The sequence below is a fragment of the Trichosurus vulpecula genome, chromosome 3 (assembly GCF_011100635.1).
Source record: "Trichosurus vulpecula isolate mTriVul1 chromosome 3, mTriVul1.pri, whole genome shotgun sequence".
Taxonomy (NCBI): domain Eukaryota; kingdom Metazoa; phylum Chordata; class Mammalia; order Diprotodontia; family Phalangeridae; genus Trichosurus; species Trichosurus vulpecula.
In genome coordinates this window covers 37904055-37920261 of record NC_050575.1, presented here as the reverse complement: position 1 = coordinate 37920261, position 16207 = coordinate 37904055, and the positions used below count along the sequence as shown (strand labels likewise).

The 16207-nt window shown below is 35.5% G+C and overlaps 1 protein-coding gene across 1 annotated transcript in view; it reads left to right on the top strand.

Moving 5' to 3' along the window:
* The window catches only part of MIPOL1 (mirror-image polydactyly 1), a 508657-nt gene that overhangs the window by 107395 nt on the left and 385055 nt on the right, over positions 1–16207 (top strand). Inside the window, exons 5-6 of the mRNA XM_036752890.1 lie at positions 11508–11739; positions 15675–15810. Of these exons, the coding sequence (XP_036608785.1) occupies positions 11508–11739; positions 15675–15810 (368 nt within the window). The remainder of the gene's footprint in view (positions 1–11507; positions 11740–15674; positions 15811–16207) is intronic.

The following is a 16207-nucleotide window of genomic DNA, read 5'->3' as shown; positions in this document are numbered from 1 at the left end:
GAATATAGGAGACTTACAGTAGTTTACTACTTATTCCACCATCTTGGCTCCTGTTCAGACTATTCTTGAAGGACTTAAAGGCTTACTTTTAAGTCCCAACTAAAAATCCCACTTTCTAAAGGAAGCCTTTCCCAACCTCTATTAATTCCAGTACTTTCCTTCTGTTAATTATCTCCCATTTATCCTGTATATAGCTTGCTTTTTACAGATTTGTTTGCATATTGTCTCTTCTGTTAGATTGTAATTGAATAGACAAATAAAAAAAACCGTATCTAATCACTAATAATTGGAGAAATGCAAATTACAGAAACTCTGAGGTTCAATATTATACATGTCCGATTTTTAAAGATACCAGAAAATGAAAATGAAATATGTTGGCCCCTGTAGGAAAAGTCACATTAATTCGCTATTGATGAAGCTGTGAAACCATCCCTTTCATCATTTTTTTTTTTTTTTGGCACAGTTGATTACCATAGCTAGTAATCCTAGAATTTTATCAAATAATAGTAGGGAAGGAGGGATTCTTGCTTTACTCCTATACTTTGAAAAAGTTTCAAGTGATTTTTTCCATTCCCAAATGAGCTCTTGATTTTAGCTGTACACTTTTGCTTATATATGGATAATTGTTAAAATTGATATTATATGATCAAATATTAACATGGTTATTTCATGACATAGTGTTGGGTTCATAGTAGGTATTTAATGCCTATTGATTGATTTATTGCAATTAAACATGTAATTATGCTCTTTGTTTTCCTGTTGAATCTTTACATTACTGAGAGAAGTTTTTGATAAATAGTTTTGAAGATATAATACTGTGTTCTCTTTCCTAAAGTTTTATTTGCATTTTTCAGCAATATTCATTAATGAAATTGACTTATAGTTCTTTTTATCTGCACAATTTGTCCTTTGTTGGTAAATCAGGAACCTATCAATTTTCCCAAAAGAGTTTGGTAGAATATTCTTCTTAATTGAAAATAAATTTTTTGTAGCATAAGAATTGCTTTTAAAATAATTCATAGAAATTACCTTTACATCAGTACTTTTCAGAAAAGAGGAATAATGTTGATTTGATTTATGAATTTTTTTTCCCAGAAATATGATTGAGAATGTTATGTCTTCTTGTTTCTTTAGTTACTTTATATATTTTTAAATTTATTTTTTATTTTTAGTTTACAACAGTCAGTTCCACAAGTTGAGTTCCAAATTTTCTCTCCCTCCCTGTCCTCCCCCCATGCCCCAAGATGACATGCAATTCAATATAAGTTCTACATATACCTTCACATTGAACTTATTTACATAATAGTCCAGTTGTAAAGAAGAATTATAACTAATGGAATGAATCATGAGAAAGAAGAAACAAAACTAAAAAAGAAAGAAAAAAAAAAGAGAGCAAATAGTTTGCCTTAATCTGCATTCAGACTCTGTGATTCTTTCTCTGGGTGTGGATAGCTTTTTCCATCATGAGGTTTCTTTATATTTTTATGAAGAATTATTTATTTCCTTTAAAATCTCAATTTTGATCATATAATTATTTATTATGATTCTTTCTTTTAATTATGAACTCACTTGGTTAGGGAAAATTATTTATGAAGATGTTATTTTTTTTCTTTTCTTTCTTTTCTTTTCTTTTTTTTTTTTTTTTCCAAATTATAGTTAAATTTTGTTAGTCTTTTCCAGGAAAGCTCTTAGTTTTTTTGGTCATTTTTATAGTCTTTTAGGCCACCTAAGTGGTACAATGGATAGAGTGCTGGGCCTGGAGTCAAGAAGACCTGAGTTCAAATCTGGCCTCACACATTTACTAGCTGTGTGACTCTGGGCAAGTCACTTAACCTTGTTTGCCTCAGCTTCTTCATCTGTAAAATGGCCTGGAGAAGGAAATGGCAAACTACTCCAGAATCTTTGCCAAGAAAACCCCCCATTAGGTGACAGAAGAGAGACAAAACTGAAACAACTGAACAATAAAAAAGTCTTTTATTATCAATTTTATTTTTTATTTCTCTTATTTTCTTGATATTTTTGTGCTTCCTTTGAGTTTCTTAATTTTTTATTTTCTGCTTAGTTTTAATTGCACAGTCTGTTCATTTGTCTCTTCCATTTTGTTGATACATGTTTTCAGATATATAATTTTTTTTCTTTTAGTGCTGCTTTAGGCACACCCCCCAAAATTTATGTATATTTACCCATGTTGTTATTCTTTTTAACATATTTATTTTTCTATGATTTATTTACTTATTTAATTAAAATTTTTATTCTTAGTTCCAAATTCTCTCACTTCTTTCTATCACCTCTCCCAAACATTGAGGAAACAGGAAATACTATATCCATTATGGATATGAAGTCATAAAAACTGAATTTGTGCTTCTCTTGGGTCTAATGTTTAAATGTCAGATTTTCTATTCAGCTCAATTCTTTTCATCAGAAATGCTTGAACATCCTCTATTTCATTAAATGTCCATTTTCCGCCCCTGTTGCGTTATACTCAGTTTTCGTTGGTAGGTTATTCTTGATTCTAATCCTAGCTCATTTGCTTTCTGGAATATCATATTGTAAGCCCTCCACTCCTTTTTAGTGGTAGCTGCTTAATTTTGTGTGATCTTGAATGTGATTCTACAGTATTTGAATTCTTTGTTTCTGTATTTCAGAAATATTTCTGAAACATTTCAATATTTCCTCCTTCACCTGGGAGTTCTGGAATTTGGAATATTCCCAGGGTTTTTCATTTTGGAATCTCCCTCAGGAGGCATTCAGTAGATTTCTTTCTATTTTGGCCTATAGTTTTATGCTGTCTGGGCAGTTATCATATATTATTTCTTGAAATGCCATGTTTAGGCTATTTTTTTTTTCATCATGGCTTTCAGGTAGTCCAGTAATTCTTAAATTGTCTCCCTTTGATCCATTTTCCAGGTCACTTGTTTTTCCTATGAGATATTTCACATTTTCTTCTATTTTTGCAGGCTTTTGACTTTATTTTATTGTTTCTCGATGTCTAATGGAGTCATTACTCCACTTGACTGGTTCTAAGTTTTAGGAAGTTATTTTCTTCAGTCAGATTTTGTACCTCTTTTACTATTTGGGCAATTCTGATTTTTAAGGAGTTATTTTCAGGTTTTAAAAATCTTTTACCATTTAGCCAATTGTCATTTTTAAGGAGTTATTTTCATCATCTTTTTTGTGCCTCTTTTACAAAGCTGTTGATTCTCTTTTCATAGTTTTCTTGCATTACTTTCGTTTCTTTTCCTTACCTCTCTTATTTGATTTTTAAAACTTTTTTTTTGTTCTTCGCTTATCTCTTTAACTCTTTTTGTAATTCTTTTTTGGCTTGTGTCTAATTTGCATTTTACTTTGAGGCTTTGCTTATATATGTTTTTAAGTAATTTTCTTTTTTTGAATTTGTGTTTTGAGCTTCCCTTTACTATAGTAGCATTGTATGGTTAGGCTTTTTGGTTGTTGTTTTCTGTTTTTTCCAGTCTATTTCTTGATATTGGAATTTAAGAGAGTTGGGTTTCTCTCATCTGTGCTAAGGGGAAGGCAATATCTAGCCTTGTTTTCTTACTTTTTTGTCCTGCTATTTTCTCAGCTACGTCTTTTAAGTGCTTCCAAGGCGGTGTGATCTGGAGAGATTTCTGGTCATCGTCCTCCTGGTCTGCACTCTATTCCTTATGCAGGGAGAGCTGTCTCTTGAGTGAAACCCCTTCTCTGTCTTGATTGCAACCCCCTTCTCTCTGCCCTGGAAACATGATTCAGAACTGGGTAATTATGTTGGTAAGCAAAATGTGCTCTTAGCACTTAGTTGGCTTTTGTTTCCTTTGAGTAATTCAGTGTATTTCACTGAGCCTTACTAGGTGCTAAGCCCCAGACCCAAACCCCTATTAGGTGTAAAACCTATGTGGGTGTGACTTGGTAACCAAGGTGGGGGTGGGGCTAACTAAGGGAGAGCCTAGTTTACACGTGAGTTTGAGTGATAGGTTTGGGACATCAGAGGCTCTTAGACCACATGGGTTTAAGTCGCTTCTTTGTGAGGATTTTAGGTCATGTGGGTGAGTCGCACATGTGACTCACCCCTGACCCTGAAAAAGATATAAAACCAGCAGTTGATTTCCTCTTTTTTGGAGCTCTTTGCCACAGCAGTGGTGGCTCGAGTGACTCTGGGCCAGTCCACGTTATGAACTCCCGGGCTGAACCTAGATGTTGGTAACTATGAATCTGTATTTGGTCTGTCTGTCGATGTTTGTAATTTATTTAGGGCTCTCACTCTCGGTGGTTTTTAGAGACTCCGGGCAGGTGTAACTAAGAAGCCCTCCAGCTTGTAAAACCGGATGTTGGGACTTTGTTAAACTCTGGTAACTATGTATTGGGATTTGAATCAGACAAGGTCTGTCTGCTGATGTTTGTAACTTGTTCGTATTTGTTCCGAAGTTCAGGGTGCTGGCTTTTCCCCCTGAACTAAGTGAATTGTATTTGTATGCTGAATTAAAGCAAGCTTGTCAATCCCTTAATGTAGCTTTCTTTATTAAAGCAGATCAAAAGAACCTGTGCTTTTGCAGCGTGCTGGTAGCATGCTTGTTGTTCGGCTTCTCTTGGTCTTTCACCCCCACAACAGCTGCTAGCCGGATTGTTGAAACAGTAATGAATTACAGTGTTGCCAAAAGTGTTTGATCTTACATCCAGCATCAGCACTGGGGTTCCCTGGAATTTCTTTATGACTAGGTATTCAGTCTACATACTACCCGTGTATATTGGGTGCTCCTAGTGCTGCTGTCCTGCTACAGTCACCTCTTAAGACTGATAGCTGGTGTCCCTTCTGCAGTGCTGCGGCCTGTCCCCACCCCAGCATCCACAGACTTCTCTTTGTGTCTTCCTAAGCTTCCCCGAGCTAAACAAACAGACAAACAAGCAAACAAAAAACTTTCTGTGACCTTTTGTTGGTTTTCCTGCCCAGAATTCAGTTTGATGCACTTTTAAAAGTTGTTTAGATGGGTATGTTGTGAGAGTTAAGTAAAAATGCTCAATTCACTCTGCTGTCTTGGCTCCTTCCCTCCCTACCCCCATTGTTCATTATTTAGGATGTTATTACTTAGTATTTATTTAGTTGGCCATCTTTTGTTGATGTTCCCTATATTGATGTTTTGTTATGTTATGATATGTAAAGGGCATTTTAAATATTTCTGTATTTTTATTTTTAGTAATAATTTCTTTGTGTCTTAGCACATAATGAATATTTGTAAATATATTTTATGATGTTTAGAAAATGTGTATTCTTTAAATATTTCCATCAAGAAGATAGTTTTGTCTTTCCACCTTCAATTTTTCCAATGGTCTGTTTCGCCCTATAGTTTTTGTTTGTTTGTTTGTTTGTTTTTTTAGTCATTCAATCATGTCTGACTCCTCCTATGGGGTTTCCTTGGCAAAGATCAATATTGGTTTGCCATTTCCTTTCCAGGGTATTAAGGCAAACATAGATTAAATGACTTGTCCAGGGTTACACAGCTAGTAAATATGTGAAGGTGGATTTGAACTCAGGTCTTCCTGACTCAAGGTCCAGTGATTTGTCCACTGAGCCATCTAGTTGCCTCTTTTCTGTGTTTCTACCTCTGTGTTTTACTTTTAGTTTATTTTTCTGTCAAATTTATCTAGCTCTGGAAAAGGTAGTTAAGGTCTCTTAATTATTCCGCTATTATCTAGTCTTTTGATGCCTGTTTATTTTATGGTAACCTTTTTTCCCCCACCCAGTGTTGCCTCTAACTACAATCTATTTTCCTTAACACTTTAGAATTTTATTGTTCCTTCTTTGAAATCATATTTAACTCCTAGTTTTGGTGGGAGTCTCTTGATGTAAGGTAAATGTTGTTCCAACATCTTTTCCCACTCCTTATTATGTTTTTATTTTTAAAATGTTTCCTATATGTAATAAGTTGTTGATTTTTCTTTAATATTCCTGTTTTAACAATCCAGCTAGCAGCTTCTGTGGGGGCGTAAGATCCACCCACAGCCAGCAGCCAGGAGGCTGCCGGCATGCCGGGAAAGCACAGGTTCTTTTTATCTGCTTAACCAAGGAAAGCACGGTGAAGGGGTTGACAAGCTTACTTTAATCCAGCATACAGACTACGTTCAGTTAGTTCAGGGGAGCATACAAACAGCATTCAGTTAGTTCAGGGGAAAAAATAGCCAGCACCCTGAACTTTAGAACATTCATTTAGTTTGGGGGAAAAAAACCAGCATCCCGAACTTCAGAATAAAATATAAACAAATTACAAATATCAACAGACAGACCCAATACAATTCGTAGTTACCAACATCTAGGTTCAGCCCAAAAGCTCGGAACAAAGGCTGGCCCAGAGTCACACTCGCCACCACTGCTGCTCCAACCGAAAAGGGATCTTCAAGCTGTCTTCTCCCCTCTTAATAGAGTTTTTGACATCATCAAGCGCCGCCTGAATGACCAGAGCCTATTGGTTCTTGAGTTGGCCCCTCCCCCTAGGACCCTAGTTGGTTCACATCCACGTAGACTAGGTTAATACCCAATAGGGCATGGCTATGGAGTTAACACCTCCCCTTAGCCAGCCCCATGAATCATCACAAAGAGGTGGACCTAAACCCACGTGGTCTAAAAGCCTCTGCTGTCCCAGACATGTAAACTAGGCCCTCCCCGAAGTTAGCCCTAGCAGGGGCCCAGCACCCAGCAAGGCTCAATGAGATAAATTGAGTCACTCAAACAAAGGCCATATTGCCTACCAACACAATTCATCTCTTCATTTCTCTTGTTTTATCTATGAGCTTATTTTGTTCTTATTTAAGATCATAATTGTTAGGTTTGTATTTGTTTCCTCTCTTCTGTATTATTTTTTCCCTCTCTCTTTTAATTAGCACGGTATCCCTGGAAGTAGCTTTACTTGCACTAATTTGCTCACAGTTTTCCTCCATAGACTCTCCTTGCTTCATCCTATTGCCCTGTTCAATCCTGTTTCTTATGTTTATGCTTATTATTATTATATTTATTATGTTTTTTAAAATCAATTTTTCTCCTCTTTGTAGCTTTCTCTTTTCCAGCAAGATAAAAATTGAGTTCAAAATCCTTTCTGCTGCTGCCATCCATTTTTTTCCTTTTTTAAACAACATTTCTGATTTTTAAGAGTTTATTTTCCCTTTCTCTAATGTCCCTCTTGCTCCCTTTCCCAAGTAAGAAAAAAAGAAAGGAAGAAAAACCCAATCCCTTGTAATAAATATTCATAGTTAAGCAAATCATATCAACAATGTATGTTTCAGTGTGCTTCTCTTTCAGAACATGGAGAGCTTTCTTCATTGTTGGTCTACTGGTATCTTGGTTGGTCATTTCGTTGATAAGATTTCTTAAGTCTTTGAAAGGTATTAACTTTGGAATATTATTGCATAAATTGTTTTCCTGATTTTGCCCACTTTGTGTAGCATTTGTTTATGACACTTTTCTGAGAAGTTTTAATTTGCTTTTTGCTTGCCTCACCCTTCTTATTCTTGTCCATTTAAACAGTATAACGAAATCTAATCTCCCATTATTTTATTCTTACACAATATTTATCTGTCCTTTTGATGGCTCCTATGCAAAGTATGACTTCCGGAGGATAAAAGCTTTGTTTATTTCTACCGATAATCATTTGTTAGATCAATTTCTGATATATCCTACTCTTTACTATGCTTTTTTCATTGTTTATAAATTTTTTTGAAGGTCTTTTTCTCAGAAGGGTTGCTTTGAGAAATAATAAATCACAAAGAATGCAGTATCACTGTATCTCATTTCACAGAACCAGGCCCTGATCCATATATATATATCCCTTATATTCTACATCTACTCATTCTCAGTCCAATTTATCCTTCTTTTTAAATGACACTTCCTCCTTCCTTCTACCTTTGATTCTGGATACCTCTCATATTCCCTGGTATAGGACACAATCTTGATTCACTGAAATGCAATGCAGTTCTGGGAAGAATAATCCTTGCTTCGTTGAGATGCTCACTCCTTGGAATGAAGCCTGTTGCAGGCCTGTACCATTCCCATTTCCTCCTCTCTCCATCCCCACCTCCATGCAAATTTTCCTAACTTCCCTTCTATCACTTACCACCCTGTAATGGATCTGACTTCTGTTGCTTTTACCCAAGTCCCTTTTCTTCAACCGTTCCATCCCTATTTTTACACAGATCAGAGACCAAAGAAATTACTTTCCCCTCTACTCTTGAATTCAGTCCTAGAATATATTCTAACTTTTGTCTATGTCTTTCTTGCCCATTTTTTGTCTACATTTTTTCCCTCTATTATTTCCTCAGCTGCAGCAGCTGCAACAATAACAGCCACCACCACCACCACCACCACCACCGAGAATGATTTATTTATGAAGGATTTTAGCACATGGAATATCAATTCAATTCTTTGTTTTTCCATCTTTTTAAAGTCTCTTAAATCTTTAACACCTTGGGTCCTTTTCGTCTTTAGATATTCTCTTTTTGGCCCTCAGTGTCAATTGAAAAACAACAACAACATTGATTTCATTGCTTAGTCTTTTCAACTTTATTTGTGTAATACACTTCTCTTAGTTGAGATGGTTGTTATATTCTAGTTTCTTTTGAAAGAATGACTTGAATTCCACTCATTTTATCGAAAGTCATGTTTTATTATTCATGATTACATATAGCTTTGGGAGTATAATGTGGTCTCTGATTTTCAGAATATCATATTCTAGTATCTTTGATTTCTCGTAGGTGAAGACTAGTCTTGCAGTATGCTGTTCATTATACTTCATATATTGTGGCTTTGATCTTGGCAGCCTTTAATATATTTTGTTTGATAATGAAATTCTGAAGTTTAACCACTACTTTTCTTAGGCATTTAAAATCAGGGTTTTCCTCTGTCAGCAATTTGTAGATTATATCAATCTTTACCTTCAATTTTGAGTAATTCCAGGTATTTTTTATTATAACAAAAATATAATATTCAGTCTTCTTAATTCATATTTTTTCCTGGGAAATCTCTTCTACTCCAGTAACTCATGTATCAGATCAGTCTGTTTTATGTAGTATTCATATGATCTACTAATGTCATTTTCTTTTGATTCTATTCTGTCAGATTTTCTAATTCTGTGTATTTGAGTTTCAAATCTGACATATTTTGCAGAACCATACCATTTTGGAGACATTCTTTATCAAGCAGAATGCCATGCGTGAGTGAATCACAGAGTATGGGAAAAAGGAATGATGTGCAATAAGTCTAGAAAGATAAGGACAAAGTTTTGAAAGATTAAAAAACAAACTCAGTTTATATTTTATCCCGGAGATAACAGGCAACTACTGGCATTTATTTTTGAGTAGGAGTGTGATACAAGTAGATCTGCACTTGTAGAAAATAATTTGACAAGTCTGTGGAGGATTCGATGTTGGACAGACTTGAGGCAGGATACCACTCAGGAGGCCATTGCATTGGTTTGCATGATGGATCATAATAGTTTCAATTATGATGGTTGTTATGTGAGTAGGGAAAAGGTGAAAGATATTATTGATGAAGAAAATACAGTATTTACAGATGATTGAAAAATGGAGTGATCCAGGCTATCTTATTGAGGATAATGCCAAGGTGATGAACCTGAGAGACTGGAAGAATAGGACATCCTTGACAAAAATAAGGAAATTTGAAAGAGGGAAGGAGCTGGGGGGAAATGAGTTTCTGTTTTGGTCATATTGATTTCCAGATATGTCCAGGACATCCAATTTGAAAAATCTAACAAGCATTTATTCATTCGGAGCTGTTCTATAGAGAAACTGGGGTTAGATATATAAATTTGTCAGTTATACGCATAGAGATAGTCAGGGAAGCTGATGAGATATGAAGAGAGATAGTGCAGAGAGAGCAGAAGGCTCCAGATAGAACTTTGGAAGCATGATAAATGTGGCTTCTTGATGTCTCTAGGCCTCAGTTTCCTCATTTGTAAAATGATTTAGTTGAACTAAATGCTACCTAAGGTCCCTTCTAGCTCTAAGTGCTATGACTCTTCAAAGAAGTTTTTAGATAAATAAAATTGCAACTTCAACATAGGCCATTTTTATTTATATGATTTTGTTAGGCATGCATGTTTCATAGCATTTATAGTTGTATTTTGTAGTTTTGTAGTGGGCTTTCTATAGAAATTAATTACAGAACTACATTTCAATGATAAATTATTTGTTTTGTTAATAATATAGTAAACCAGTTAAAAAATGCTCTAGTGAAATAAACTGTGATCGTATATGCTGCCAATGTCAAGTTGTGTAGGAAATAGAAAAGGATGAAAATCTTGTAGGTATAGAAGAGTTGATGCTCTTGTAATAGAACAGAAAACAGTCTTCAGATTTATGATTTCTTGAACTGCAGTTTATAACAGATTTTGATATAGATGTGTCACAACATTTAATTAGGTTGATGAAATTCTATTTAACTTTCACTGAATTACTCTGAAATGAAAAGTGATTTTAAAAATTTCTCTTATCTTTTAACTTTACTTCTGGGTGAAATATACATTTCAAGAGCAACATCGTAAGGGTTACACCTTCCTAGAATAACTTTCTTTGATCCCCCTTACACAGAAAGTCTTTTTTTACTGAGGAAAATTTTTTCTTATGGTTCTCTTAAGCATGACTTGTTATTTTGATATTTATATCTCCCCTACAAGATTTCTAATCAGCTCTTTGCAGGCAATGTCAATTATCTTTGGGTCATCTATTATTCCAATGTAGTGCTTTAAAATATTGCTGAAATAGTAGCATAGACATTAAAACTGTAATGTTAGCTTATATTTATTTCAGTATGTTCTTATTGGGAGATTCCCCAGTGAGAAATATTATTCTTTACATAGAAGATTGGAATTCTATTTACAAGGTTTCCTCAACTTCCTTTTATCCCACAGCTCTGCTACCATAGGAATTAGGAAAGTTTTAGCCATCATTTGAAAGCCAAGAATCATTTGTGTTAGAATCACATAAGCTATCATTGTTAGCACTTATGCATGTTTATTTGATTTGCTGATGAAAATGCTTACTTTTTGAATTTTATATTTATAGTGAATTTTCTTCCAAGAATTTAACATTATATCCTTAGAAAATGCCTAAAATATAGTTAATATCTACTAAGTAGGTAGGCAAAAAAAAATGAGATACCTTCATTAATATAAAGCAAGGAGTAAAGTTCACACTTCCTGACTTATAATCCAATGTTTACTAGTCATGTTTGTGAATAAAAAAAAGTGATTGTGTATTACTTGTGTTCTTTTCATCTGACCAATGAAAGGAAAAACTGGGAAAGAAGAAATGCTTTGAAAATGTTCTCTCTAACTATTTATTTATGGAATTGAATATTAGTTGCAAACATTATAGGATAGACTTGCCTACTTAATAGCAGTATTATCATAAACAAGCATTGTATGCAAAGCTGAAAGAGAGTTTCTCTAAAAATCAGATATATTTATTTTTTCACTCATAAATTAAAATCAAATCTTATTTTTAATATACAGATGTAGTCCAAAGTTACCATGAACAAGGGACCATGTTGAAAAAGAAAAATTCACAACCAGATGACCAATTTGTTACCAATTCTGGGGTATGCATGCAACATGAACATAATGAACTAGCCAAACAGACCGTGTTTGAGGAGACAAAACTTCTGATGGATAACCCGAGGAGTTTTCAGGTCACTGACTTCTGCTCAGAGGATGATACTATCAACTCTACTCCAGAAAAATCTAAGTGAGTATTAAATACTTTACATTTAAGATCAGAAGTAGAGAGCAATGTATACTCTGTTCAATTTGGGTCGTATTTCTACTATTGCACTTTTTATTTATATAATTGAATTTAGGGTCTCTGGAATGGTATCCTATCTTTCTTTTCCATGCTGTTGAATGTTAGTGAAGCATAATGGGTTCCAATTCCTTGGTGTCAAGTATACCTAAGTTGACATCGCACTTTAGATACTTTCTAGCAGTGTGACTGTAGGCAATGTGCTTATACTCTTTGATTCTCAGTTCCTTAATTTGTAATGCAAAGATACTTGTAGACCCTTACCTGGATCAAATGAGGTGATATACATAAAATTCTTTGCAAAAATTAAAAAAATATTTACATATGAGGCATCATTAGGTTTTTTTTTCCCTTGGTAGAAATCAATATGAATCAAGATATATATCCACATAATGGATTCTAACCCCTCCCCTCCCCCCCACCTCCCCAGCCCTAAAGCATCTGCATAATCTGGATATATAGTTCAAGTTCCCTCTTCATTAGCAGATTCATTGATTTTGCCTTCCTTGGTAAATTTCCTTTCCAGGATGGTTTGAGGGATAAAGAGGTTGAATTATTGGGAAGGGCTTTGCTTTTTAATGATATAAGGATGATAAAATTCTCCTTCATTATAATTGTTGTGATGGGGAGTTTATTTGGAGGAAAGGGGATTCTTTGACATATTTAACAGTGAATTTAAGCTCTTCGATGAAGGTGAAAGGGTGCTTTCATCCTATCCCTGTAAAAGAATATTGTAGGCCTTCATTAGAGGTCCATGTTGGGGCATCTAGAGAGGAGGGAATTTTAGCTGGTTGTACTGAAAACACTGAATTTGTGGTGCTATCAGTTGAGACCTGGGATAGATTGCACATGAGGCATTCAAATTCTTAATTATTTTTATTCATATGGTCCAAATCTATGAAAGGGACTATTGTCAATTTTAGATGTACTATCATCTAGTCAATGAACCTAATGTTCCTGGTACTACTACTGGCCTTCACAATTATATTATTCCAGAAAATTTTTTATGAATGCCTCATGAAATCGTTTTCCAACCATATAAAAATGATTGTTTACGTTGTTATATATTTTATTAATTTTAAGATCCTTCCTTTTTTTAGGGCTATTTTGAAATTATTTTGAAAGATCTCCTTGAAAATTTTTGGGAACTTGTCACTAAGGGATGGGATGTAGTGGGATCTTGGATAGATTCCTATGGCTATTGCAACTCTTGTGGATACAGCCCATCCTCTCTCTCACCCCTTGGTTTAGTCCCACCTGGCAGGCAAGCCTGATGGTTTGAATTATGAAAGTATTGGTCTGGGGCTGGTGAATATGGTCATAAATATTTTCCTGAGATGCAACTACTTATAGCATACTTCTTTCATTTTCAAAATTAGTGACTACTGAAGGAGAGTTATTTTTTATGTCCTTTTCCTTTTTGTATCATACATTTTAAATTTCAATTATTAAAGTCATTTTAATTTGATTTTTATAATTCACTAGTGCCTAGTACATTTTATTTTACTTATTTACTTTTTAATCATTATTTATTTATTTAATATTTTTAGTTTTCAGCATTAATTTTCACAAGAGTTTGAATTACAAATTTTCTCCCCATTTCTACCCTACCCCCCCACTCCAAGATGGCATATATTCTGATTGCCCTGTTCCCCAGTCAACCTTCCCTTCTGTCACCCCACTCCCCCCATCCCCTTTTCCTTTCCTTTCTTGTAGGGCAAGATAGATTTTTATGCCCCTTTGCCGTATATCTTATTTCCTAGTTGCGTGCAAAAACTTTTTTTTTTAACATCTGCTTTTAAAACTTTGAGTTCCAAATTCTCTCCCCTCTTGCCTCCCTACCCACCCTCCCTAAGAAGGCAAGCAATTCAACATAGGCCACATTGTGTATCATTATGCAAAACCCTTCCACAATACTCATGGTGTAAAAGACTAACTATATTTTGCTACTTCCTATCCTATCCCCCTTTATCCAATTTTCTCGTTTGACCCTGTCCCTTTTCAAAAGTGTTTGCTTTTGATTACCTCCTCCCCCATCTGCCCTCCCTTTTTATCTCCTTCCTCCTTCTCTCCTGTGGGGTAAGATACCCAATTGAGTGTGTATGTTATTCCCTCCTCAGGTCAAATCCAATGAGAGCAAGATTCATTGGAATTTGGCAACAATATTCCTAGGAGTTTTCTTTTTGGGATCTTTTTCAGGAGGTGATCAGTGGATTCTTTCAATTTCTATTTTACCCTCTGGCTCTAGAATATCAGGGCAATTTTCCTTGATAATTTCTTGAAAGATGATATCTAGACTCTTTTTTTGATCATGGCTTTCAGGTAGTCCAGTAATTTTTAAATTATCTCTCCTGGATCTGTTTTCCAGGTCAGTGGTTTTTCCAATGAGATAGTTCACATTGTCTTCCATTTTTTCATTCCTATGGTTCTGTTTTATAATATCTTGATTTCTCATAAAGTCACTAGCTTCCACTTGCTCCAATCTAATTTTTAAGGTAGTATTTTCTTCAGTGGTTTTTTGTACCTCCTTTTCCATTTGGCTAATTCTGCCTTTCAAGGCATTCTTCTCCTCATTGGCTTTTTGGAGCTCTTTTGCCATTTGAATTAGTCCATTTTTTAAGGTGCTATTTTCTTCAGTATTTTTTGGGTCTCCTTGCAGTCATTGACTTGTTTTTCATGGTTTTCTTGCATCACTCTCATTTCTCTTCCCAATTTTTCCTCTACTTCTCTAACTTGCTTTTCCAAATCCTTTTTGAGCTCTTTCATGGCCTGAGACCAGTTTATGTTTTTCTTGGAGTCTTTTGATGTAGGCTCTTTGACTTTGTTGACTTCTTCTGGCTGTGTGCTTTGTTCTTCTTTGTCACCAAAGAAAGATTCCAAAGTCTGAGTCTGAATCTGAGTCCATTTTTGCTGCCTGGCCATGTTCCCAGCCAACTACTTGACCCCTGAGTGTTTCTTTGGTGTATTACTGCTTGTAGAGTAGAGAGTGCTTTGTCCCAAGCTTGAGGGGCTGCACTGTTGTTTTCAGAGCTATTTCTACACAGCGAGCTCTGCCATACCAGCGCTCCTCTTTCCCCAAGAACCACCAACCCTGATTGCAACTCAGATCTTAAGCAGGCTCTGCACTCCTGCTCTGATCAGCCACTTAATTCCTCCCACCAGGTGGCCCTGGGGCTGGAAGCAACTGCAGCTGTAGTTCTGTCCTCATAGCTACACCACCTCCGCCGCCCTGGGGGTGGTGGCCAAACTGCGAACTCCTTTCCCTCTCTCCCTGCAGCTTTTCCCACTAATCTTCTCTGTTGTCTTTGGTGTTTGTGGGTTGAGAAGTCTGGTAACTGACACAGCTCACTGATTCAGGGTGCAAGGGCCTGTTCCACCTGGCTCCTGGTCTGGCTGGTCCTGGCGGAGCCCATGCTGGACTCTGTTCTGCTCCACTCCCAGCTCCTTGCGATAGACCTCATCCAGCGACTATCCAGGCTTTCCTGGGCTGGAGCCCTGCTTCCCTGTGTTATTTCTTAGATTCTGCAGGTCTAGAATTTGTTCAGAGCCATTTTTATAGGTTTTTGGAGGGACCTGGGGGGTAGCTCATGCAAGTCCCTGCTTGCCAGCCACCATCTTGGCTTCTCGCCCTCCCCATCCTTTGCCTAGTACATTTTAAACAACAACAACAGCAAAAACTTTAACCTCCCGGATTAAGCCAAATTTATACTTAACTCATAGTAAATACCTATAAGAGAAGTTCATAGCTAATGTAAATTTATTAGAAAGCTTTATATCTTTATAATTTTTTCATCAGATGCTTCCCTCATTAGAAAAGTTAAAACATTTCTATTATATTCTGTATGATAATGATAATGACCTTTTTGTTTTCTTTATCGCAGTATTATAAAACATAGAAGCAGTGGTCTACTCTGTGATTTTATGGCTCCATGTGAAACTACAGAAAACGTAGATAAAGACAAGACTATATCACTCCTTCTAAAAGAATTGAACATTCTCAGGTCAAGCAATAAAAAGGTACATTATAAGTAGTCCGATCATTGTATAACATGCTTTTAACTCTTCACTTGCTCTCTGTCTTTTCACTTCTTATAACTTAGTTTTAGTGTTTGTTTTATTTTAACACCTTAACAATAGCTTTCCTTTTTGGCCTGTTAGCATATGTTTAAGTTAAAGGACTGGCTAAGGGGAATTTTTTTTTTGTCTCTTTTGAGTCTTTCCAGCCATTGATGTCATACCTTTCGTAAAGATAGAAGGTAATGTGAACATGTAACTAAAAAAATTCATTGATATATTACTGTGCAGCTTTCAGAACTGTACAATGTGAGAAGTAAAAAAACTAGTTCCAAATTACTTTTTATAAAGTATTTTTTCTTTTTTTATTAGTTTCTGCCCTGTATTTTCTCTCTCTAAT